General features: G+C 41.6%; 1 protein-coding gene across 8 annotated transcripts in view; it reads right to left on the bottom strand.

Annotated features, from left to right (window-relative positions):
• The window catches only part of RAPGEF1 (Rap guanine nucleotide exchange factor 1), a 152,217-nt gene that overhangs the window by 35,610 nt on the left and 89,335 nt on the right, over positions 1-27,272 (bottom strand). For 3 of the 8 annotated variants that reach the window (XM_039911776.1, XM_029061994.2, XM_029061998.2), the window contains 7 exons: positions 20,947-21,035; positions 17,769-17,921; positions 16,846-16,969; positions 16,117-16,300; positions 13,923-14,429; positions 4,709-4,911; positions 2,312-2,467 (listed from right to left, as the gene is read on the bottom strand). In XM_039911776.1, the coding sequence (XP_039767710.1) occupies positions 2,312-2,467; positions 4,709-4,911; positions 13,923-14,429; positions 16,117-16,300; positions 16,846-16,969; positions 17,769-17,921; positions 20,947-21,035 (1,416 nt within the window). Of the gene's footprint in view, positions 1-2,311; positions 2,471-4,708; positions 4,912-13,922; positions 14,430-16,116; positions 16,301-16,845; positions 16,970-17,768; positions 17,922-20,946; positions 21,036-27,272 lie in introns of all 8 variants that reach the window. The other 5 variants (XM_029061993.2, XM_029061997.2, XM_007662214.2 and 2 more) reach the window with 2 other exon arrangements.

Genomic DNA, 27,272 nt, shown 5'->3' on the forward strand with positions numbered 1-27,272 from the left:
GACTAGACACTTCCCTTTGTGGACTGCCTTCTTCTCCTAAGTATAAGGAAGCACCACCATACAAGGCAACTGCTCAGATGACCTGAGGGGAGTTGAGGAGTCTGGGGTTTGTCAGTGGACTGACAGTTTATTGAGTTTGTTTCTCCTGCATATTCGTTGATGGCTCTTGCTCATAGGAAGATTAATGTGTTTCTCTGTTTAAAGATTTAATAATCAGCACCGATTACTTAGTCACCTGGTAGGTGTGTATTTATGGTTGCCAGTTCCATACCCTAAATCTCCCTAAGACAGGTGAGCACCAAAAGCCTAATCTTTTAACAGGTTTAATGTTCACTTAAATGGGTTTTCACTGGTTAAAATATTCCAAGAGGATGGGTTTAGCTAGTGTGAACACAACTCTTTGAGATGTCTTAAAACTGTTGGTGACATTTGCTCCAGGACAAGGGATGGCCCTTTGGAACTGCATGCAGGAAGGTTTCTGAGGCCAAGGAAGATCAAAGGATGTCAGCCTAAACTTAAAGGTGCTCCCTGGTAGTTCTCCAACCCTCTGGAAGCTATTTCCCATCTTTTTTTCTTTTTCAAAGGCAGAAAGATAATAGGTGCAAAATCTAAAACTAGACAGTAACTGTGGTTTCAGAATCCCAGCTGTCAAAAAATCCAAGCATTTAGCACTTCAGAATGCCACTTCAACCCAAACTTTTTGTTTTGTTTTGTTTTGTTGTCTGTCTCCCCCGTTTAGACTGTGAGCCCATTGTTGGGCAGGGATTGTCTATCTGTTCCCGAACTGTACAGTCCAAGTGCTTAGTACAGTGCTCTGCTCATAGGAAGCGCTCAATAAATACAATTGAATGAATGAATGAATAAAGCACCTTTCACTGACCACTCAGCTGAACATTCTGTGGGCCTACTGATAGGAGAGAATACCTTAAACTAAGCTGTCTCTAACAAGAGGCCTATTGACATGCAAATTTAATGCAGTTATACCCACAGCATTATTTTTTGCCCTTAAGATGCAGTGTTCTGAAACGTCCTTTATTTCTCTAGCAATTTGTCTACTTGCATATATTCCTAAATACAGGCCCAACAAAATGTCCAAATGCTGTTTCTGAGCCTAGATAAAAGCACAAAGACTATTCATATTTAAAGGGCAAATGGCAAGGAAAATTATGAAAGGTTACTTGCCAGAGGCACCTTCCTAGAGAACAAAATGAAGCTGTGAGTTGGAGCAGTTGCTATTTAGCATTTCTATAACCTTCTTTGCTACGTGTATTAAAATGACTTCTAAATTAACTTTCAAGATACTGTACTGGGATAAACCTTAAGGTTCCTCCCTATAATTCAGATGAGGAAACTAGATGCCAGGGAGATGATATGACTTCACAAAGCTCACAAAGCTCAGAGCTGAAGACCAGACAGCCTGTCTTCAGCTCATCATCAGTGATATTTACTGAGCACTTACTATGAGCAGATCACTGTACTAAATGCTTGGGACAGTACACAAGAGAGTTGGTAAACACATTCTCTTCCCACAACAAGTTTACAGTCTAGAGGTTGTAATGAACACTTAGTATTTGGGCTCAAGTTACCTTTGTTTTCATTCTAAGTATGTCCATATTTTCTTTTTTAAACCAATGAAAGCTTCATAGGCAAATTAAACATAGCTTACAATATCAGCAAAAGGTGGTCAAATAGGGCTTTATATCAGGGATTCTCTAGAATTCTGGGGGAGATGGGGAAAAGGGGGAGTTTGCTTATAAACAAGTTTTCCCATTTAATTATAAAGTCATGCGTTCAGAGTCCTATCTATCATCTTGGATGTCGTTATGTATGTATAGTGAAATTAAGTGGTCTCTAGAACAATAATGAGGACTCTGGTTTGGGACAACACTAATTTTGATTTCACTGTGCACGCAGAGCCCTGAAGGTATATCTAAATAGGATACCATAATGTATTCCACAATGAATCATGCAGTAGGTAATGAGTTGAAAAATTGATGAATAAACAGTTTGACTTGGGATTTTTCATCAGGCCCTTTCCCCACTCAATATAGTAAACTTTGTGATACAATCGAGGCACATAATTTCATTAGCAATTTTTTCACCCTCCTTTTTTTGGTAGGTCTTCTGCTCAAGGGCAGGAGGTAGATTTTCTGATTATTTACATTGTCACAAAATGCAGCATTACCAACAAATTCTCATTGGGAGGCAATGGGTGCCAAGGTGTTCCTTCTACAGACCATGTGCAAACTCATATCACAGGTATAAATACAGGGAACATATATATACACACACACAAGATAAAGTGACTCACCGAGTGCACAGGAAAGGAACTGTGCCGGTTGAGAAAGGAGTTTGAGATGGACATACTGATGCCTTGAGTGGCACTGGTGTCCTCAGGAGTGAAGGGCACTTTAGTTTGCTGGACACAGTAGGAGACAGGGGAGAAGGAAGAAGCAGCATAGGAGGCCTGCTGAATAGAAATGTCAGACAGAGAAAGGGAGATAGGAGAAAAAAAAGCACAGAACAACAGGCTATGAATAAAGAAGTAGACCAGAAAAACAAAAGCCAGTTTAGAGCCATTTTTGAAATGCGAGCTACTTGTGTGAGTTCAGAAATTCAAAATCCTTGCTAGAAAAATGAGAACATGTGAATCCTTGGCATGAACAAATAACAGTTGATTTCTTCCCGACCCTTATTCTTGGCTCCTGTTTGGCAGGGGTGGTCTCTATCTGTTCCCCAATTGTACATTTCAAGCGCTTAGTACAGTGCTTTGCACATAGGTAGCGCTCAATAAATACCATTGAATGAATGAACTGTTCAAAGGTGATCACTTTCTTTAGGCTTTGTTCTGTCCTAACCCTGTGGTAGTGCTCTGTATATCCACCAAGGAGCCAGTTTTTGTTCCAGCGGCCTGTGAAACCCTTCAACTAAATAATAATAATAATGGTACAGATAAAGAGCTCACTATGTGCCAAGCACTGTACTAAGTGCTAAGATAGATACAGTACAATCAGATCTGACACAGTCCCTGCCCCAAATAGGGTTCAAAGTCTAGGGGAGAAGTCTCACTAGAAGAAGAATATTCATAAACCCTAAAGCAGAGCAAATTTCCCTGCAGTCTGATTGAAGAGAAAATTAATAATGCAATTCTGAATGAGATACTTACTGTTTCAAAACCACTACCCTTTGGTATAAAGCCGTCCTTTTATAGTGTATGTGGTACCGCCATTAGATTGGAAATATAAAAGGACAAGGCTTTGTTTCCTTTCTCTATTTTAAGGAGAGTTCTATCAAAATTGCACATTCAGAGAATGCTGCCATAGCCCATCTGATGCGAGCACACTGAATATTTCGGGGCAGCAGGAATAGAGCAACAGCTTACTAGACTGGATTGTTCAAGACAACCAGAATTGCTTTTGTTAAACCACGGGCGGAAACCACTGCCCCCAGCTCCTGACAGAAATAGCCAGGCAATGTGATATAGTTATAAGATGATCTCTTGGAAAAAGGAAAAATTGGGCAATCTCTTCTACTCGTTGCTAAAAAGCTACCACGGTTGTCTGGACTTTAAGCAACACTTTTAATTTCAGCTATGAAAAGGTATAGGTTTCCCTTGTGGGAATCATCTTTCAATGCAAAAGAATGGCTGGGAAGTAAAACTAGTCACGAGACTACTGGGGAACAGAACCCCAAACTTCACCTTCCCAACCCATGATATTCACTCTCCCCAATTCATTGTTGGGTTCTTGACACAGAGCTTAAACAGAGGCTGTGACACTGCTCTGGAATTTGATTGATTTCTGAGCTTATTTTTTTCTTTCAACAGAAATGGTAAAATCCTGAAAACAGAAGATTTCAAAATAATGGAGGTAGGGAAAGAATACATCAGAAATTCCGGTTTTTTCTTGTTTAAAGCCACTCTGCATTATGGGAAGTGATCCTATGTGAAATGGGCCACCCTGTGGCATAAACTTCAACGTACTTAAACCACTGATGCAAATTAAGTATCTGACTAAGATGAGGCCCAGACTACTGCATCAACTCTTTCTTAGCCCTCCTCTGGGGAAGGCCAAGTGTTAATGAAAAGCAGGAAAACTGATGCAAGAGGTTCCAAAGTAAGTGTCCACCAGCAAGAAAGAACACAGTCTGAGGAAAAGCCAAACCACACTCCATTAGCCTGCTCTGGGAAATGAAATGATTATCAACCACCAAGGGAGGTTAAAGAAAGTGTATTTCAGTAAAATAGGAAAGGTTCAACTGATTTGAGAATCACGCTCAACTACCTGCGTAGGAAGAAATCATGATTAAAAGGGGTCTCTTCGCTTTGTCTGAAGGATGTCTATATTTAACTTAGAGACTCCAGGACAGATCTATTGCCTTGTTAAGGCTAAAAATACACAACCACAAAATTCCGTTATGAAATCCCTGAATGCCTTTCTTTTTTTTTAGTGGTTATTTGTTAAGTGCTTACTATATGCCGGGCACTGTACTAAGTGCAGGGGTAGATACAAGCTAATCAGGTTGGACACAGTTCATGTGGAGTGGAGTGTCTTGCCTGAGGTCACGCAGCAGAAAAATGGCAGAGTCGGGATTAAGACCCAGGTCCTTCTGCCTCCCAGGCCCACGCTCTACCCACTGGGCCATGCTGCTTACCTTGCTGAATCTCTTGAAGGTTTAGGTTACGAAGGGCACTGAGGAATCCACTTACCAGCTGTCTCTGTTTGGGAGGAAGGGCAGGGGGAGGGGCCAACTCATGCAGTGAGTCGCCGCTACTGAACGAGTCATTGAATCCATAGACTTCCATTAAGTACTTGTTCTTCTGTTGGTAAATGTGCTCGCTCTGGGGCATCTGGTAGAACATGGAGGGCTGAGGCTCTGAATAGTCCTCCAAGAGCTGCATGTACGCCAACACTGAAAGACAAATTAATCTCTCTTCAATGCTGCTGCCGTTTGGAAAATTGCCAAAGGTTACCAATGCAATACCACCAAAGTGTGTGTTCAGAACCACTCTCCTTGATTAAAGGGCCATTACTAAATTGCTGAGGAAGCAGAAATTGGGATACATCATGACACAAAGCATATCAACTGCTTCAGTGATCCTGAGACTATATCACACTCCCACTCTCCCAAGACGGTGGCATGGGGATCCTATAAAGACCTAATGGGAGGGCAAGGTGACTACGACTGGCATAAGTAAAACTGAAAACAGAGCCAGAATCACACTTGATGAAAAGGGACCCCATCCTTAGTTATTCTGTGAAATGCAATATGGAGCTACGTAAGTAACAAACAATAGCGCTTTTGTCAAGGGAGGGAAGAAGTCCGAATAGAGAGCTCTGCAGGACAATATTGACGACCACATCTTTCAGGATCTTTGCTGAAAGCAGGTGCGGGAGCCTTTGGGCCTTTAGACTGTGAGCTACCTCTGGATTGGTTGACCAACTCTATTGTACTCTCCCAAGTGCTCAATACACTGCTCTGCACATGGTAAGTGCATAGTAAATATGATAGATCGATTTATTTAAGTCCAATTCTTCTTGAAGCAGAGCAAGACCTACTCTGGCTACTCCAGAAGGTGTTCATGAAGGGTAGTCACACAGTTCTCATTTTCAATTGGATTGGATTACTCCGTAGTATCTTTCCAACTTGCACTAAACCTGGGCCAACTTGGTTGGTGGGGGGGTGAAGGGGGACATGTTTATGGCTAGTCTTCTCTATCATCAGTCGATCAATAAATTGCATTTATTGAGTGCTTGCTGGGTGCAGAGCAGTGTACTGTGCTTGGGAGAGTATAGCACAGTTGGTAGATATGGACCCCGCCCACAATGAGCTTACAGTCTAGAGAGGGAGCCAAATATTGATATATATAAATTACAGATATGTACATAAGCGCTGTGGGACTGAGGGAGGGGTGAATAAAGAATGCAAATCCAAGTGCAAGGGCAACGCGGAAGGGAGTGGGAGACAAGGAAATAAGGGCTTAGTTAGGGAAGGAATCTTGGAGGAGATGAGCTTTTAATAAGGTTTTGAAGGTGGGGTGAGTGATCATCTTTCAGATACGAAGAGGGAGGGCTTTCCGGGCCAGAGGCAGGAAGTAGGTGAGAGGAAAGAAAAGCCTTGAGGATTTATGACATCCAGAGTTAGTATTCTCAGGGCCTGGGAGTCTTAAGTCTAGTGGCCTGGAAAGGTGACTTACATTTACTATGATGCTTTTCCCCTCTCTCTCAGCTGGAATACTACAGGTTACAGCTAGGGTTTCTTTCTGCCTGAGTGTATTCCTCCTTTAGGCCCATCTGGTATGGGAAAGGTGAAAATCCCAAGATAAATAGTCTGGATTTCTCAGTGTATAATTTCTGGGGGCAGAATTTTTAAATTTGGGTAAAAAATACAATTTATATATCAAAATATCTGCATGGTATTTCTTTAGTAAAACTGTTCTTTTTTTTGGTGTTTGCAAATGCCGTAAATAACTAAGCAAATGCTTGACACTTTAGCTACCCACTAGAGCCATAACAATGATAAGTGCACCAATGCTTAATTAATCAAATGAAAACACAGCATATACAAATTGTGATTTCAAGTTGAGGGCTCTTTACTGCAGCAGCGTGGCCTAGTGGATAGAGCACAGGCCTTGGAGTCAGAGGGACCTGGGTTCTAGTCCCAGCTCTGCCACTTTTCTGCCTTGTGACCTTAGCCAAGTCACTTCACTTCTCTGTGCCTCAGTTACTTCATCTGTAAAGTGGGGATTAAGACTGGGAGCCCTATGTGGGACAAGGACTGTGTCCAACATGATTAGCTTGTATCTACCTCAGTGCTTAGTTCAGTGCCTGGGACACACTAAGTGCTTAATAAAAAAAGTGGCTTCCTTTTGTTATCTCCTTGCAGCCTACTCATTTCAAGCTTATTCTGAAAGTACGATCTAAATAAAGGATATCTAAAAATGACTACAATTGTACCCCTTCAAAAAGAAACCTAAAATATCACCTGTCTACCAATACCAGCAAAGTTTCAACTGGGATCTTCTAGGGAGTTGTTTATGGCCTTCCTACAATGGAAGCCTAGTTAGAGACCTGCTAATTAAATCGTTAAAAAGGAGCTGTAGCATTTAACAGTCTCCAGAAACATGGTGAATTGCACAACTGTGCAAATGCCTCAATTTAAAGACTATCAGACTAAAGACCGAGCCATAATTTTGGTGATTCAGTAGTAAAGGATAACAGTAAGCAACTGGAACTGCTGAGAGGGCTTGGCAGACAGCAAGTGCCCAAAGAGGAATCTGTCGAGAAAATGCTGCGACTAATACTCTTGCTCTTTAATGATCATGAATAGCAAGGATCTTGTTTCAAGATCTCCTCCAAAAGATGGCACCAACAAGCAGACAGAATGCCCAGTGCACCATACTGAAACATTCCTTCAGTATTTGGGGAAAAGGATTATCTCCTGCACCTTTTTTCCAAGTGTGAACTGGTGATTTATCAGGAACAGATTGCCTTAGAGTCACCAGAACACTTTCTGTGGCCACACTGGTCACAGTGTTAAATGGGTTTTCAATTGGTTATCAAGCAAATGATGTCATAAAATACTTGACAGGTGAACATTTCAATGGAAGAGAAGCAGCATAGAGCATGGGCCTGGGAATCATAAGGTCATGGGTTCTAATCTCGGCTCCGCCACATCTCTGCTGTGTGACCTTGGGTAAGTCACTTTACTTCTTTGGGCCTCAGTTACCGCATCTGTAAAATGGGGATTGAGGCTGTAAGCCCCACGTGGGACAGGGACTGTGTCCAACACGATTTGCTTGTATCCAGCCCAGCACTAATACAGTGTCTGGCATGTAATAAGCACTTTACAAATACCATAGTTATCATTATTATTATTACTACATATTATTTTGATTTTTGGATTATTTTTTGGTAATTGCCACCAAATTATGAGGCAGACAAGTACTTGAGAATCATTGGTTTATGCACTGGAGATACCACCCAAACTGACACTACATACTCCTATTTAGCATGGAAAGACCAATAGTATCAGCTGGCAATACTGCAAGTAAATATTTATGGCAGGAAAATCATAGCTTATGCCTAAATTAAAAGAAAGTAATCTCCAGTTACTGAATATATAATTCCGTTCGTGAGGAAATAATGATTTCTTTTCCACTTCTCTTCTTTACACAGTAGTTCGGCCTTTTTCCATGACAGCCACTGCCCAACACTAGTTCCAACAAGCAGAGAAGATGAACATGTGTCTGCTTCCTCAGCCAGCAACAAAGGTCTGTTCCAGCTCTGCTGAAATGCAACCCTCGTCTACACTTTAATGTCAATGAGAATGATAGCAAAGGAAAGAGGACTGGATCCTGGAATTTAATATTGCAGAAAAGGTAAGTTAAAGGGGGCACATGAGTCCTTAAATGCTTCCATCTGTGCCGGGAGATTGAGAAAATGGAAACATTCCTGAGATTGCTCTTTGCAACCCCCTCCCCCCGGCTCCCCGTGCTGTGGTTTTTAATGAGGCATAAATTCAAAAAGCAGATGGGAAATGACATCACTGGCCCGGAGCAACCAGCATGCCCTATGGTTCTTTTCTTACACAAAAGGGAGGGACAGAGGGATGGCAACCTCCTTGGTGAGCAACACTGAGCCAATTACACAGTCGTGGGCAACACCCCTCCATAGGGAGGAGGGGGAGAGCTGGATAAGTATCTATGAGGCAATTGACAATTATTTTTTTCCAGATTATTTCCCCCCTGGCCATTCTAAACATGTAGCCATAATCTTCCATTAATCTTGGGGGCAGTAGGGTTGCCGGGGAGGGGGAGAGAAAGCAGCGGCTGTACTATTGTATTATCCAGTCAAATAGCTGCCCGCGTTATCGGAAAATAAAATAAAGTAGTGGGCGTGCACACGTTACCGCTTACCTCCTGAGCTTTGACGACTGGTCTTTCACCCACGCATACCAATTTTGGTTGTGGGGTTGAAAAGTGAGGTGACATGACTGTAATGGAGTGGGTTGAAGGAGGTGAACTGCTTCATTAGTAGCTGGGCTATTTATTACAGTTGGAATCACCAACTGTAGCTAAAATAGAGAGGCTGAAATCGGCTTATCAAGAATAGCCAAGTTAGATTCAGCACATCAAGGAAGGAGCGGAGGAAAGTGAAAGGGAGGCGGTTTTATAGGACAATTTTATATGGGATTTGCATATGGATAATTTCAATCAACATGAGCTACCCAGAGGCAAAGGGTATCTTTCTGCACACTATCCATGTGATGGTTTCAAGATACTTCCATAGTCTTAACCTGTTTCATCTGCTTTTGCCAGGCAAACTCAAATCTCAAGCTACATCACTGAGTTCATCCTTTACAGTGTTAGCAAAATGAAAAGTCCTGTTGACCAGGCAGTAACCTGTCCAAATGGCTGGGCCTTAATTAAGCTTATGTGGCGGAATCTTGCTAAGGTTCTGTCATCATCATCATTATGAATAAGTCTATTTTCAACAAAAATTGCTACTTGCTTTAAGCTAATACAGAAGAAATCCTCTGAAATCTAACCCTTTACCTGTGTCTGTGATCTTATCGCCTTTCACCATGTAAAAAACTTGCTCCCACTGCCATAATCTCTCCCTGTCATCCTCAACCACTTTCCGATGGCTCCTTCTCCTCTTCCTTCAAGTCTTCAGGTCAAGCCTTCCCTATACTAACTAAGCCTTCTTTCAATCCCACTGCATTCTCTAGTTATCGACCCACCTGTCAGTTGCCATTCCTCCCCAAATCCCTCAAACAAGTTGTACATATCCACTGCATCCATTTCTTCTCTAATTCTCTTCCTTATTCACAAATAATCTGGTTTCTAGCCCCTTCACTCTGTTGAGCTTGCCCTCTCCAAGGACACCACTGACCTCCTCCTTGACAAATCTAATGGGCTCTATTGTAAGCCTAAAATTCCTAGACTCCGTGGATGCTTCTGAAACAGGGGATCACCTTCTCCTTTTAGAAATACCTTGGTTTTATGGACACAATTCTCTTCTGGTCTTCCTCCTACACTATCTTAGCCTTTTTCTTCCGCCTCACCAATCAATCAATCATATTTATTGAGCACTTGCTATGTGCAGAGCACTGTACTAATAGCCAGGTCTACTAAGTTCCTGGAAGAGTACAATATAATAAATATACTCCCTGCCCACAGTGAGTTTACAGTCTAGTGTGAGGGTCTCTCAAGGTTCTGCTTTGGGTTCCTTACTCTATTCAGAGAGCTCAGAGAGCTCGTCCACTCCCATGAATTCAACTACTAGTGCTACAAAGATGACTTGCAAACCCATCTCACCAGCCTAGCCCCAACCTCTCACTGTCTCTGCAATTTCCCATTTCTTCTTGTTTCCAGGACATCTCCAAATGGATATCCTGTTGGCCCCATAAACTTAATATATCTGAAACACCTTCGCACCTTCCTTCCCTCCCCTCCCAAATTCACTCCTCCATCTCACTCTCCCAACCATCCTCCACGTTTCATGCTCGAGGAAGCCGGCAACCTGGCTATTATCTGACACCTCACTCCCTTTAGGCTCTCAAATTCAGTCTATTGCTAAGTCCTATCAGTTTCACCTCCACGTTTCCTAGATCTGCCCTTTCCCCTCTATCCAAATGTCCACTAACTTGAAGCCAGGCACATGTCACATCCCCACTGGACTGTTGTATACTGAGTTATTGTATACTTGGGTGTTACTTTGCTGAAACATCATTCTGCACACCTCTTCACTCCTCCGAACACTGCAATGTTTCCGCACCTTGCATGATATCAAGCAGAAATTCTTAACCACTAGCTTTATGACACTCCACTAGCTCTCTCCCTCACTCTCTCATTTATTAGCATTATTCCCCCAGTAGCCCAGCTCCCTCTCTGTTCTCTTCTCGCCCTAGACCGTGAGAGCTCATTGTGGGCGGGGAATGTGTCTACCAACTCTCCTATATTGTACTCTTCCAAGCACTTAGTACAGTGCTCTGCACACAGTAAACATTCAATAAATACAATTGACTGATTGATTGTTCTTCCAAAGCTAACCACTGTATCGTGCCCTGATCTTGCCTTTCCTGGTTCCATCCCCTTGCTCACTCTTCTTCCTGCCTGAAACTGCCTTCTCTTTCAAATCTGCCAGACAACAGCTTTCTTCATCTTCAGAGCCTTTCTGCAATCCCACCTCTCCTAGGAAGTATTCCCTGATTCACTTTTTCCACACCAGCACACATCCTCCCATCCACCCCGACACTTTGGGACTTAGTCACCTGTAATAATAATAATAATTGTGGTATTTGTTAAGTGCTTACTGTGTGACAGGCACTGTACTAAGCACTGGGGTGGATACAAGCAAATCGAGTTGGACACAGTCCCTGTCCCACATGGGGCTCAGAGCCTCAATCTCCATTTTAAAGATGAGGTAACTGAGGTCCAGAGAAGTGAAGTAACTTGTCCAAGGTCTCACAGCAGACAAGAAGCAGAACCAGGATTAGAACCCTCAACCTTCTGACTCCCAGGCCTGGGCTCTATCCACTATGTTATGCTGCATCAGTGTAGTGCATTTGAACATGTTTATTTTCATCCAAATTTTCAGGCACTTATTCACTTAAGCCACCTGCATTTCAGTTCTCTTTTTCCTCCTATCAGTAATTTTTTTCTATATCTTCTCCATTTAGATGGTATGCCCCTGGAGGGCCACCATGCCTTTTAGTGTTGTATTGTCCCAAGCACTTAGTAGGGGGTGCTGCACACAGTACAGGCTCAATAAATATTGACTGGTTGATAGTGGTTGAATGGGGTGATTAGACAAGGAATAAGGTAATGACTTTTCTCTTACTGAACATTCTTATCACTGTTCAAAGACCGACTCATTCAAATAAGTGAAAAAAAGTCTTTGCTTGCAGCACCTGCACTGAGGTAACAAAGGGGAATAAGCTCATAAATGACTTCTTAAAATGCCTCAATATTTTTACAAAGGATAGCTTGAGCCAATGACACCAGGCTTGCAGTGCACTGGTTTTCCTCTCTGACAGAATGGGGGCAAGTAATCTGTCTTTAGTTCGAGTCTTACTTTAGGTAAGCATTTTCCCCAGAAAGTAGCTCTCATTATGAACCCCCCATCCAAACACACTCTTACTGGCTTCCTCGATTGGACAAAGTGTCCATATGCCCAAATGGAGCCAAACAGCCCATCCTGGTTTGTGACTTAGGAGAAGTGTTAGTCAGGGCTGTTTAGAATGGCTCTAAATCTATCCCATCCCATCCCATCCCAGCTCTGCCATTTACCTGCTGTGTGACTTCAGGCAAGTCATTTAACTTCTCTGTGCCTCAGATCTCTCACCTGCAAAAGGGGGATTCAGTACCTGTTCTCCTTCCTTAGACTGTGAGCCCCATGTGGGACCTGATTATTTTGTATCTACCCCAGCTCCTAATTCAGTGCTTGGCACATAGTAACTACTTAACAAATACTATTATTATTATTGTCAATAATAATAATAATAATGATAACAGCCAATAAACATTACTTTAAGGGCAACAAAGGGATCACTCCTATGTTATTTAAATTCTCTCCCCATGAAGAGAATCCTCAATAAAAAAACTGATGATAATCACTGGGGATCACCAGGAACCAAAAAAATGCATCACAGTCTTGATTGTTGAAGCAGGTTCCACTATCTTAGGTTCAGCCTTTTCCTTTTGCTGACTCCAAGGTTAGGATTTAGCCTTAAACCTTTCATCTTTGTTATGTGGTAACTGAAAGGTAATGTCTACGAGAGACACATTTTGAACCTGGGGGCATAGCATGTAGCTTAACTGAAGGAGAACCAAAAGAATGGTACTGTATTCTGATCTTCAAGGATGCAGCAGGATTTTGCACTTAACCAATGAAAAAAGAGCTGAACCTACTCCCATAAAGAAATAGGCTCCTCCCCAGCTCGAGATAGACAGCTATGGCCTTTATTAAGCATTAACTATGGCCCAAGCACTATGCTAAATGATGGTGTTATTCTGCATTTCTTAGGCTCCTGAGCATGATACATTGCACCAAGTGGGTGCTTAAGAAATGAATTTACTCTTAGGTACAAGATAATCTAATCAGACAGTACTTGTTTCACAAAAGGTTCCCAGGAAGAGTAGACCCCATTCTACAAAAGGGGAACTCAGGCTCAGAGAATCAAAAGACTTGCTTAAGATCACCCAGCACATCTGGGGGAGAGCTGAAATTAGAATTTGGGTTTCCTGACTTCTAACACAATCCCCCTGCCCCCCCAAGAAACCTTGGGCACTAAAGAAGGATTTTTCTCAACACCTTTCTCTTCATCATACCTTAACAAACACAAAATATTCAAGGGTTGGAGGACATAAAAAGATTTATGAATGTTGTCTTGCAAATCCAATTAGCTCCCTCATAACAGATGTTTTCACCACGTGTTTTGGACAGAATGCTGTGGGGGAGGTGGGAAATGTTCTTCCGACACATGGCTCCATCTGGAGAGAGCACGATATAATGGCAAAGGAAAGGCTGTGCCATTTTGTGCTGGGCATTGGTCTAGGCAAGCATTTTCCCACACCCAGGCTTTGGGCAACAGGATTGCCCAAATATATGCCAGTCCACACAGTTTCTCAACCAGTCCTACCTTTCCCGTAGAGGTTACACTGCTCTTAACTGCCTATTTATTTTCTACTTGTCCAGCTTAAATGCTTACCTCCTTGAGACTGGCAGAAAGTGGCTATTACCAAGGCTTGGCTGTTGCCTTTAAGGCAAATATTTCTATTTAAACAAAAGTTTTTAAAGTTAAGTAGAATACTCCACACTTCCCTCAGTTCCTTCAGGGACCGACGTATGGATAGAAAAAGCTAGAGAGGCGAAGAAAGCAACACTTAAGTTTGATTAAGTCAGATGAAAGCTTACTGTGCTTGTTCTTCTTCTCTGGGAGAGGAGGTGGTTTTTCTGGATCACCTGAAGACTCTGAAGCAGCAAAATCCCCAACAAATTCCCCTGGTGCTGAAGAAGCCCCCTGCTGAAAGGGGAGAACGGCAGCAAACGGCGTGAAAGGTAATGACTGTGTGTTGGCTGGGTTCTGCAGGTCGTCCTCGGAAATGTTGTCATATTGGGAAGGGTGCCTCTCATAGGAGACCCTACTGCTGGAACTGTCCGAGGGCTGAGAGGCGGCGCTCCTCCGTTTCTTCTCCGGAAGAGCCGGTGGCGTCTCCAAAGACGGTGTTGAGGGTAGAGGACTGCAGTGCTCCGCCTGTGGGGAACTGCTCTGGGAGAGCCTGAAAGGACTCCCGGAAAATGGAGCAACAGATTCACCCAAGGATTCTGGCAATGGGCTAAGGTTACAGGGCACCTGTTGAGGTATCTGGTCAGCATTGGAGAGGTCTTCCTGCAGGAATTCATAATCTGGATCGTAGTGATCTGGGTAGAACAATAAGGGGAAAGAAATGCACTCGTTATCTGTGGGCCAAGTCAGAGATAGGCATGTCTTATTTTCCTATTAGTATCAAAGCTGCTTCGTGGTCAACTGGGTGGAGCTTTCTAGAAAGCATTCCTCGATTTAGAAATGGACTTAGGTGAGGGATAATTTTCGGAAAATCAGAAAAATTCGTTGCTATTTTCGGTTATACTCTATTTTGGAACTGGGCAGGGTTATGGCAACCCTGTGTCAACAAAGAAAAGTGCCAAAGGGGAAACAGCACACTCAGGAACTTGTGCTTTAGCTGCTGTACAATCCACTTCTTGGATTCAGTTCACTCTCATTCATACAAAACCTAGAGTGGCCTGACTGTATCACAGATCTCCGCTCTTCTTCCTTTCTCTGCAGAAGCAGCTCAATATTATTTTTGGCCGTCTGAAGTTTTGCAATGTTCGATCGCTTCTTGGCAAACTGACCATTTTGGGACTCGACTACCTTACTTTCAAAGCAACTGAAATGTCACAGAGACTGATCTAAGTCTAGCCTTCTGGAAATGGAGAGAGATTTCATTACCATACAAAACCAGAAAAATTCCATGGCAATGGTAATGAGGATGGACCCAGTTCAACCACTAATACTCAGGCCTCGAGAGATATCATTCCTGGCTTAAGTCTTGAATGGAAGGTGGCCAATTCTGTTAAAATGAACATAGATTTTATGTTGAAGGCCATTAAGATTTATGCTAGGACAATGACTCATCAAATGCAGCAGTAATGGTTTTCACTGAGTGTCCTTTAGGTGCAACACACTGTACCAAATGTTTGGGAAAGTACAACACATACATGAAGCTTACATTCGAATAGGGGAGACAGACATCAACGTATTGGCAAAAATAGAGTAATCAGAATAAACTGTACCATTGTTCATATTGATTTATCAACCAACAAATCAATCGATGGTATTTACTGAGGTCTTATTTGTGTGCAGAGCACTGTGCTTAGCACTTGGGTAAGTACAACACAACAGAGTTGGTAGTCATGCTCCCTGCCCATGACAAGTTTACAGTCTGGAGGGGGAGACAGATATCAATATAAACAAGTATACACCTAAGTGCTGAGTAAAAGTCTACATAAATATGTGTTAGGAGTGGGTGATGGGTTAATGTGACTTGTGGAGTTGGGAGTTAATCAGGGAAGGCTTGTTGAAGAAGGTGGGATGTTAGGAGGGCTTTGAAGGTGGGGGGAGCTGTGGTCTGTCAGTTTAGGGGAAGGATTTTCAGGCTGATGGAACAGTGTGAGAGGGAAAGGAAGGGGAGAGTTGAGAGCCAGATAGATCTCGAAGTTTGGCTTGGCAGGGACAAAGAGAGTGAGCTGAGAGCAGAGGGTGAAGACCACTGCTATGTAAGATGGGGAGAGTTGGTGGAAGCCTTGATACTGATTATGAGGAATTTTACTTTAATGCGGGGGGAAACGGGAAGCCTTTGGAGGGTTTGGAGGAGAGGGGAGATATGAGATGAGTAATGCCTCAAGAAGATGACCTGTGCAGTACAGTTTGGAGGGTAGGAGGGCTGGAGGCAGGAACACCAGCAAGGAGCCTGGCATAATAACGTACAGGAGATACGGAGATGGCCAAGATACAAATAGATAAAAGTGTGATGAAAACTGAGTATGAAAATAACCTGCGAGTTACCTAGTGTTTCACAGCTTGTATTTCGGGAGCACTGCCCACTGTCCCGGTCCAAGGAGGACAGCTGCTCATCGGATTTGCTGAGCTTGCCCATGCTGTTGCAGGGGGAGAGGCGGGGGGATTCCCCACCATACGAGTGGCTGCCTCCTGACAACCTCCTCTGTGCGTAACAGTCAACATCAAAATCCTTGGGCAGAAAATTAAAAGAATTCAAATCACTTCTGAGAAACGTCACTAGTTAGTAAAGAAGGGTGGGGAGAAGTCAATTCATTTGGGGAGAGGGAAATATTTAGGTTGTTTATCCAGCAAATCAGTAGCGAGTTACACTCCTGACAACTAGGACACTCTCGCCTTTGGGTGGGCTATTGAGAGATCCAAAGGATCTGCCTTCATCAGAGAATCTTACGAATTAGATGGAGCCACTGTTTAGAAGGAAGGAGTCGTCCACCTGAACCTTTTGAGGCCCCCTCCAGCTCTACGACACTATAATCTGCAATTCTGGGGGGACCCATTTGAAAGTGGAAACGCCCTGTGGGAAAGCGGAATCACCGAAATGAAACGTTTGACAGTCTAGAATCCTCTTGGCAGTCATAGGGTTTTGGCCTCATATTGGATTCCTCCAATGGGTGCTGGGTTTAGACGACTGACAACTGTACTCTTTCTTTCAGTTCCCAAGGATTAATGCCCCCAACCTGCCCCACCTCGTGCTTTCCTAGGTCATAAAAACATTACCTGTCTATTAATTCCAATAGGTAAACTAGAGCCACTGGTGGCTCGACTCATGGGTGCCACCACTGCCACTCTCGTAGGGGAAGGTGCTGATTGGCGCTTTTTGGGTGGTAGTGCTGGAGGAGGACTACAAAGGAAAAGACAGACGTAATTTAGAAATCCATACACACAATGCTTTCCCAAACGTCGTACAGGCCTTCCCCTCCAAATCCCAGCCAGGGTCACTGAAGGATCTCACTAATAGGGCAAGCAATAATAATCTCCTTTTTACTATGTGCTGAAGGAATCCAAATAAAGCTCTTTTATATTTCAGGACAAGGAACCACTTAATTAACATTTCACACACCCACTCTTTACCCATAGCTACTATCACCACTGCAAGGCCAAAATTTATAAATACCCTGGCTATCTATAATCAAAAGACTTCTCTCAGAATCATTTAGCTAATACTGGGAAGTGATGAAAAGCATGCATAGTTACTTTCAAAGCCAAAAAACACAACTTTCAAATAGCCAGGGAGTCATTACTATATTCTCAACTAAACTCCTAAAAGTCTAGTCCGTCACCCATCTCATCACCTTACATAAGAGTTGGTCTTGTAAAGGCCAATTGGAGGAAGAAATAACAACAACAACAATAATCATAATAACAGTGGCATTTGTAAAGTGCTTACTACGTGCCAAGCAATGTACTAAACGTTTGGGTGGATACAAAATTATCAGCTCAGACACAGGCTCTATCCCACATGGGACTCACAGTCTAAAAGAGCAGGGGAACAGGTTTTAAAACCCATTTTACAGATGAGGAAGCTGAGGCACAGGTAGGACTAAAACTCAGGTCCTCTGACTCACAGGCCCGTGCTCTTTCCACCAGGCTACGCTGCTGGATACTTTATAAACAGGAGTTTGCTGCAATGCCATCATTACCTATTATCCACCACTCGAATACCAGGTAAAGGGGGCTTGGGAGGAGCAACTTCTTCATCCATGGAATCAGGGAGTTGCTCGGTAGACTGCGTCATACCAGTTGTCTTGTTCAAAATCTCCATTTCTCGATCCGTCAGTGGAAGCTCAGAGGGGCTGTGGAAATTAAAGCAGAGCTCATGCACCCACACGTATAAACACATGTGCCAACCTACTCGCCCACCAAAAGGGAAGATGACTGTACCTTAAGAAAAAGGGTTTTGTATATGCTCTACCACTATGCATCTTGCTAGGAAACTCTACAAAAGATGATGTCATTAAGTTTCCATGGTATTAGAAAATAAAATAAGAACAAAAGAAATTTCATGACTGAGTAGGGTGAATGATCCAATTGGTCCAGTACTCTTGTCTCAGATAATGGCAACAGAATGTTTGGAGGAACCATATGTAAAGGCTGCCCTCTCTGACACCGCCCTAACATTTAGGGCTGTACTATCTAATATCCCTAATTTTCCCCACTCTAGATCCTTAATTTTCTCTCTAGTAACCCACTGTAGACTGTCCATGAATTTATCAAATCCCTGGAATTGGCCAATATTTGTGGCCTGTTGAACTTTCTATGTTATGAATTTCAAATTCTTACTACTTACTGGGTGAAGAAGTGTTTCCTTTTATTTATTTTGAAACACCCCACCCTCAACATACAGTGGCTGTTCTTTTGTTCTAGAATTGAGAAACAAGTCCCATTAATGCCCTTCATAATTCTGTAGATTTCTTTCCAATCCCTCTCAATCCTAGCCTTTTCAGGTTGAAGAGTCCTAATCTTTCCATCTATCTTCATACCTATACATTACCCTGATCATCTTTGTTGCACCTTCTCTGTACTACATCCAACTATACTATGTCCTTTTTAAAATGTGGTCACTTGAATTATGGTCCTGGTTCAGGAATAACATGACTTTATGTATTAGCAAAATGATCTCTCTGTTTTCTACCACCTTCCTAATAATTTCCAACATTTTGTTGGCCTTTTTGGCACTTGCACATGCACACTTGAAGAATTAAAATGGCAGTTAATGATGTCTCCAAGATCTTTTTTCCCCAGTCATTGCAGGCAGCTCTAAGCACATAATCAATCAATCAGTGGTAATTACTGAGTGCTTACTATGTGCAAAGTATTGTACTGAGCGCTTTAGGAGAGAACAACAGTTGCCAGAAACACTCCCTGCCCATAACTAGCTTACAGTCTAGAGTGATGTAGTTGTACTTCGAATTGTTTTTCTCCAGGGGCATTGTCTCCTACTTGTTCCACTTACATGCATCTGCCATTTTTTGGTTCATTCCCTCTTACTGAAGTCTTCCTGCCATCTATCCTATCCACATGGCATTTCCTCATCCTGTAAGATCTTGCTGTCACTGTGAACTTGGATATGTAACCCCCTATTCTCTCTTCCAAATCTTTATAAAGATACTGAACAAAACCAATCCTAGCATATATCCCTGGGGAATACTATTTTAACTTTTCCATTCTGAAAAAAGGCTGTATATCCCAATCTTTTTCTTCTTATAATTTTGCTGGTTGTTGCTCCATGATGGAACACTCCCTCTAATGTTATGATTATTTTTTTTTAAAAAAAAACAGCCTTGTCAAAAAAGTCCTTTGAAAATCCAAGTATGTTATATCCACTGGTTCTTCTCCAGTCATATGCTTACTGACCCTTTGAAAGAACTCCAAGAGATTAGTGAGGCATGATCCCTCTTTTCAGAAACTAAGTTGTCTTTTCACTATCAAGTTGTGTTTGTCTAAATGCTTACTGATCCTACATTTAATTATAAATTTTACTAAAATGCCAGGACTATCATTCCCAGGATCACCTCTGGAACCTGATGGGAGTTGGATTAGCAAACCTCTAGTCCTCCCAGTAAAGTGGCAGTTGGAAGAATGTTGTATTTTATCCAGCAGGGGTCTTTATTGCAGAATGGCTCTCCTATATGTACATTAGATACCAGGTCCTGTCTACTGCTCAGAATCCTAAAATCCGGCATAATATACTTGCGTGCTGGTTTAAGGATTGTTTTAGAAAAAACCTCTCCAAAAACCTTCTTTCCACTTCTCTTTCTGATGAGTTATTCAGCCTACTCTTGAAAGGATCATTGAAGTTTCCCACTATCACTATATGCCTTAGTTTTATAGCTTTCCTAATCGCATCTTAACATTTCTAGATTACTTTCTCACCCTGGCCAGGTACTCTGGAAGGCATTACAGTGCCTGGCACATAGTAAGTGCTTAACAAACATTATTATTATTACTATTATTATTCCTACCATGATATTTCTGTTTACATTGATATTTCTATTTAAAGGGATTTCTAGGCATTCCTTTTATCAACTTATATTTTTATGTTATTTCTGTTTATGAATGACTGAGTATGAAGGAGGGAGACTAGCTATTAAGTCCCAGTTTACAGTCTTTGAGCCCGTTGTTGGGCAGGGATTGTCTCTATCTGTTGCAGAATTGTCCATTCCAAGCGCTTAGTACAGTGCTCTACCCACAGTAAGCGCTCAATAAATACGACTGACTGACTGCATGAATGAATGTTGCCACTAACCCACCCTAGTTTTTCCTGAAGCATTTCGAGTTTGGAAGGGCTGAATCCCATTGCCACTAACCCGCCCGAGTTTTTCCTGAAGCATTTTGAGTTTGGAAAGGCTGAATCCCACTGATTTTCTTCCCTCCTCCAAGCCTCGGAGATGCCAATTATGTCCTCACTAGCAGTCAAGCATTCCAATTCACCCACTTTTCTTTTTGAGGTTTCTAGTATTTGTATAGTCACACTTGGGCTATTTTGGCTTTATTTTTTGGCCAATTTTAGATTTTTGAAAAACAGGGATTTGGAAAAACTCAAGAGGTGCAGATGGGATGGCACACATACATATTCACAGGAACTCATAAGAACTGCTCCTAAACATTTTGAAACAAGAGACCTCTTAACTTAAGCTTAAAATATGACTAAAATACTTAGCACACATTTTATACATTGAAGAAGAAGTAGGATTAAAAGAGAATGAGGATCCAAAATAACCCCCCACAGTATGACCAGACCCTGCTATCATTTTTCCCTGCCCATGCCGACTTCTCATTTGAGACTACAGCTGCCCTTTAGAGGATTTAAGAACTTACCCGTCAGACTTGCAGGCTGGTGAATTGAGTTTAGCTGGGCTTGTGGGGGATGGATGCTCCTGTTTTTCTATAGTAAGTCTGACCAGCTCCTACACCCCCCCAGAAAAGGAAAAATAAGATTGTCCACCAAAATGAAATGGTTCCTTCATCTCCAAGATTCTTTACAAATGGTTTGTCTTCCAGCACCACTCCAGACCCTTCTTACTGACTTTCCTGTATTATTTCTGCTTTCTACTTTGTTAGTTAGTAAGAAGCTTCGGTTTTTGCATACAACTATGAGTACATTTAAAAAACCAAAAAACCCAAAACACTTTTCCCAAAGGTATACATGAACATTAATTTTTAAAAAATTCCCTTCCAAAAATCCTAGCCAGGTTATGCCAGGAACAAACCTACTTCCCCTTGAAAAAGAGGAAATGGTATTTTCCTGTCTCTGAGGATTAGATAAAAATACCCAATTTTAGTCTAGTGGCTGAAATTTTCAGACAGGATTCCATGCACTTGGGGACAAAAAGAACCTATCAGAAAAATGGCCTAACAACTATGAGAATGAAAACATGGGCAATGGGGGTAGAAGTGAAACAGTTTCCACCTCAGCATCGTGCCAAATGGAGAGAAAGATAGAATTCTCAGGTATTCTCAGAATTACAGATCAGGGCTCCTAGAAGGATTTACTGCAGGTATATTAAGTACAATAATAAATCATATACTATAAAGAATTTATATTACTGTCTGCTTTCCCCTATAGACTGTAAGGATGTTGTGAGCAGGGAATGTGTTTACCAACTCTCTTGTATTGTACTCTCCCAATCACTCAGTACAGTGCTCTGCACATCAGAAGTGCTCAGTAAAAAAACAATGAAGATAAAGATAACAGTAGTAACTGGAATTGTAATATTCCCAGGCAGACTGCCATCCCCAAATTAAGTTTGTTACTTGGTGTGGTGCCCTATATGAGGTGCTTGAGAAGTCCCGAATAAAGATGTGACACATTTCCTACCCTCATGGAGCTTACCTGCTAAAAAGGGAATCAAGCATAAAAACATTTACTACTAGAGTGGGTCAAAATAAATGAGTGAGTACACAAATGTACATGGTGCTAAAGAGTGTAAATACGGTCTTCTTTCCAGTCCCATCTCTTTGATTCTTTCCTACCCTAAACAGAGGTAAATTAAAAGTTTTATTGATCTACATTCATTTGATAATGTGGCTCCATTCCTAATTGCGTAGCATTTTATGGTATTTTTAAAAATCCACTTTGTCCAGGTGAGTGGGGATAGTCTCAGCACTCAAGAAGCAGTGTTGCCTAGTGGATAGAATATGGGCTTGCGAGTTAGAAGGCCCTGGATTCTAATCCTGGCTCTGCCACGTGTCTGCTGTGTGACCTTGGGCAAGTCACTTCACTTCTTTTGTGCTTCAGTAACCTCTACTGTAAAATGGGAATTCAGACTGCAAGACCCATGTGGGACAGGGACTGTGTCGAACCTGATTAGCTTATGTTGACTACTTTGCTATCGCAGTGCCTGGCACAGAGTAAGCACTTAAAATATCATTATTATTAATAAAAGATGGAGAAGTTTGGTGAAGATGAAGTCCTATCCATGTCCCCAACACTCATCCCTACACTGATGCTTTAACCATGGCTCTGCTTCTTCCTCATTTTCCCTGGAATTTTCCTTGCATCAGTGACTTCTCCAGAGAATTAGTCCTCCTGGTTACATGTCCCAAATATACTGATCTAAGTCAAGTTATTTGGCCTTCTAAAGACCATTTTGGCTTAACTTGCTCTAAAATCCATCTTTTTTTGGGTAGTCCACAGCATTCACAAAAGGCTTCTCCATTGCCACATTTCAAAAGAACTGATGTTCTTTCTATCCCATTTTTTTCACTGTCGAGCTTCGGATCCAAACATTGTCACTGGAAACACCACAGAATTGACAATTTGTATTTTTGTGGCAACTGATACATCACCATATTTCATGACTTTTTCCAGGCTGTTCATAGCAAATCTTCCTAACATTAATCAGACAAAATTTTGCCACACCTTAAATTACACCCTAGTCTGCCCATTTAAAAAAAGTCACTTATTGAGAAAGGAAGTTACCAAATGCTGAGGAAAAGGGAACAATGAGAATAGGAGTTTCAATTCTGAGAAACCAATCTGATCTCTAAGTCTCCAACAGAAATGTCCGTTCTATGCTAACTAAAACAGGGTCATAATCTGATCTCTAAATCAAGCCACAAAAAACTCCAACTACAAAAGCACAGTAAATGCAATTTCACTAAGTGGTACCCCCTGGATAACTCATTCTTCATCTGTCAATGACAATTTATTATATGCAGGCTTCCGGAAGCCCATATCTTGGATTTTAGGGTTAGAATGGAAGTTTGAACGACAGCGTCAAGCATGGAGGAATGGAGGATAAAAGGGTAAAGAAAAGAATGTTAACATCTTCCTCATCTTAAAGGTTACTACTTACATAAAGTCTTTTAGCATTTAAGTGTGGCAACTTATTTGGCTATTACTGGCAAGATGGTAAAAGGGTAACAAAATAATCCTACAAAGTTTGATAGCAGTCAAAACAACAATCATTTATTCTCCCATTTTCTAGAGGTAAGAGGATCTCTGACTAAAAAGCCACTGTAACAGCTCCATGTATTTTTCCAGCTAACACCACTAAGCAGGACAACCATCATCACTAAAAGATCAAAGTACAAGGCAAAGTGCAATATTCTAAGGTTGCAATACCAAATTCTTTTGGCTAGAATATTTACGGAGTCTTTAAAAAAAATGGAGAACCCTAACTCAGTTACATTATTGATTTTATGTGGGGTAAAAAAGACTATGACCTGATGTCTGCCCACTTGAGTTTGTTGTGGTAGGAAAAAAAAAATTGATGTTTCATTAGTCACATGAATAACCATAATTAGACTGTCATTCTCCCCCGTTCCAGAGAGAAAGCAGTTGTGAATTCTACTTTGGAATGGCAGAAAAACAAAACAAAAAAACTGAGCTACTAACAGGAAGACCCACATTTGTGCAACTTTTCATTCCCAATTTGAAGATTCTGTAGTCACTGCAAATTTAACATCACAGCTTTCCTGCATAAAACTGGACATCGGCCATAAGATCAAAATGCCAAGCTTTTTTTTACCCATAAGAAAGCTTCATGCCAGAGCAGACTAGGCACATGCACTTCAGTCAGTACGACTCTTATCTAAGACAGATAAAGGAAGAACTTCTGTGGTGAAGGTATCCATGGTAAGCACAAGATTCGAATCTTAAAAACTAGCCCTCTGACCCTGGTGTTTTGACCCCAGACTTAATGGGTCAGGCTTAGCCTTTCGAATGCTGGCGATTTGTAATAGGGTGAGAGTGCAACTCCAGTGGGTTTATCTACAGATTCTTCTAGGCTAGATCCACATGGTAAATGAGCTCGTTGTGAGCAGGGTATGTCACTGTTTATTGTCATACTGTACTTTCCAAAGTGCTTAGTACAGCGCTCTGCACAGAGTGCTTAATAAATATGAATGAATGAAAGAATTCTTAGGCACTAAAAGGGATGGCAAAATCCCCCTGGAATTTGCTCTTTTTATCAGACTGCTTTAGCCAGAGTTTACTGACCTTTGGGACAAGATTTAAGACCCATCTGTTTACTCAAGCTTTTGCTTTGGGTAGGGCTCCATGAGGAGGGTATTAAATTCTCCATAAATGAGTTGCAATATGTTTGTCTTTTAATCTTCATATACATTTCCAGAAGGAGATTTGGGAAGTACACTGTGACCTGAGAAATAACTTAATGTTCAATATTTTTCATTAGGTAAGTGCATAAATCAATAGAACAAAAGTTCAGAAGAGGATTTTAGAATCCAAAAAGGCCCATTAAGATCTCAAAAGAAAAAATGAAACTTGGAAGACCAATGGGGTGTACATCCTCTTGACTCTATTTATCATGATAATCTTGTCTTGTTTTTGTTTTGTTTTGTTTTGCTCAGCTGCCTTCCCTGATTAAACTGTGAGCCCATCAGTGGGCAAGGATTGCCTCTATCTGTTGCCGAATTGTACATTCCAAGACTTAGTACAGTGCTCTGCACATAGTAAGCGCTCAATAAATACTACTGAATGAATGAATGAAGGACCTAGAAAGCACATGGTTAACTGTGTCAGATATTTACTGGAGCAGCATAAAAAAAAAAAAGAACAAAAAAGCTACAGAAGATAGTGATGGATAATAAGGCTGTGGTTTCTTCATATTCTTCTTCCAGGAGCCAGACCAGATACTGTGTGTGAATGTCTAATGATACCATGTCATTGTACCTGACAAATGGACTATGGTAAAATATGCAATGTTTCAAATATCAAACAAAAATAGATCCTCCAGGGAATCTGTTGTCAATCTGACAAATAAAATGTTGTGTGACTAATTGAAATGCTAGGTCGCTTATTTTCATCTTTGATTTAACTTACACTTAAACAATAATAATAATAATGATGGCATTTGTTAAGTGCTTACTATGTGCCAAGCACTGTTCTAAGCACTGGGGTAGATACAAGGTAATCAGGTTGTCTGACATGGGGCTCACAGCCTTAATCCCCATTTGACAGATGAGGTAACTGAGGCAGAGAGAAGTTAAGTGACTTGCCCAAAGTCGCACAGCTGATAAGTGGCAGAGCCAGGATCAGAACCCATGACCTCCGATTCCCAAGTCCGGGCTCTTTCCACTAAACCATGCCGCTTCTTCCTAATATATCTGGTTAATGAGCATGTTTTCCTCCATGCTAAATGATAGTCTTTAGGGAATGGGATTATTCAAATCAAACTGTTTTTAAAATTTTCACTTCCCATTCCCTAAACAGCAGATGGACCTCACCGAGAACATGAGTCTCAAAAGAAGCCCAATGCAGAATACTGTAGTTGATATTCTTTGCAGAATACTTCCAATCCTTAATGGAAGCCTTAGCCTCAGTCTCTCTGGTTTAGTCTTAAATTTGTCAAAAATGAAGTAATGATCCGAGGATGTCATAAATCACCTTCAACTTGTCACAATACAGTTATTTATGCAAAAGGAACAAGTTAAACTGATAAGTTGCTTTCTCACAGGATAGCAAGTTGTTTGGCAGATGGGGATGGCACGATGAAATAGATTATTACGTGAGGAGGTTAAAATGTTGGTTAGGCTGTGGAAGCAAACCTAAAAGGATTATCAACAGCATCACACATTTATAAACTGGTCTTTGGGACACATCACTCCTACAGATGTTATCAGTAAATAATTTCCATAGTTTCTCCAACTTGCCCATTTCCCCATCTTGGTGACCTTCCATCAAACCCCAAATTAATTTTGTAATACCACTGCCCCTGGATTCAGTTTGGAAGTATTACTCAATTGGCCATTCTGTATTATTAGTGTATAAAAGGGTCAACAATTTTCCCAAATGTCTTTGCTAGTCCTTGCTATGACAGGCTATGCCTGGAAATTTTAGCTAGAACTCTGGCTTTGTACACTCAACCCCACCCACAATCACCTGTGCTACTGCACTATTATATTACACTTGTATTAACATAGAACACCTGCTCCCATATTCAGCCCAGGCCAGAGAGTGGGACAGATAAGGAGGTAGTGGAGCTAATGTATAGAATGAGGCTCATTCACTCATTCAATTGTATTTATTGAGCGCTTACTGTATGCAGAGCACTGTACTAAGCACGTGGGAAAGTACAATAGAACAACAGACACATTCCCTAACCACAATGAGCTTACAGTGTAGAGGGGGAAACAGACATTAATATAAATAAATTGTAGATATGTACATAAGTGCTGTGGGGCTGGGAGGGGGGAATGAATAAAGGAATTAAGTCAGGGTGATGCAGAAGGGAGAGGGAGAAGAGGAAAGGAGGGCTTAGCCAGGGAAGGCCTCTTGGAGATATGCCTTCAATAAGACTCTGAAGGCAGGGAGAGTAATTATCTGCTGGATTTGAGGAGGGAGAGCATTCCAGGCCAGAGGCAGGACATGGGCAAGGGTCCTGATTGTGAGACCACTGGGCTTCTCCAGTTAAACTTCCTGGCATCAACCACAGTCAAGCATGAGAAACTGACAGTCAATCAGAGACTTGCGATAAGAACCCCACGGTATTGGCTCTTGGCTCCCTTTCCCCACCAATTAATTCTTCCAAGATTTGTTCCTAATATTCTCTTGGTTCTGATGTTTGGACACTGAATATCGTTGGTCTTTGCAATATGGGGATGGATAGAGTAAATACCCACATGGTTATAATAATTTTGCAAGCATGACAGATTTCCCTGAACAGAAGCTCCTTAACAAA

The sequence above is a fragment of the Ornithorhynchus anatinus genome, chromosome 4 (assembly GCF_004115215.2).
Source record: "Ornithorhynchus anatinus isolate Pmale09 chromosome 4, mOrnAna1.pri.v4, whole genome shotgun sequence".
NCBI classification, from domain to species: domain Eukaryota; kingdom Metazoa; phylum Chordata; class Mammalia; order Monotremata; family Ornithorhynchidae; genus Ornithorhynchus; species Ornithorhynchus anatinus.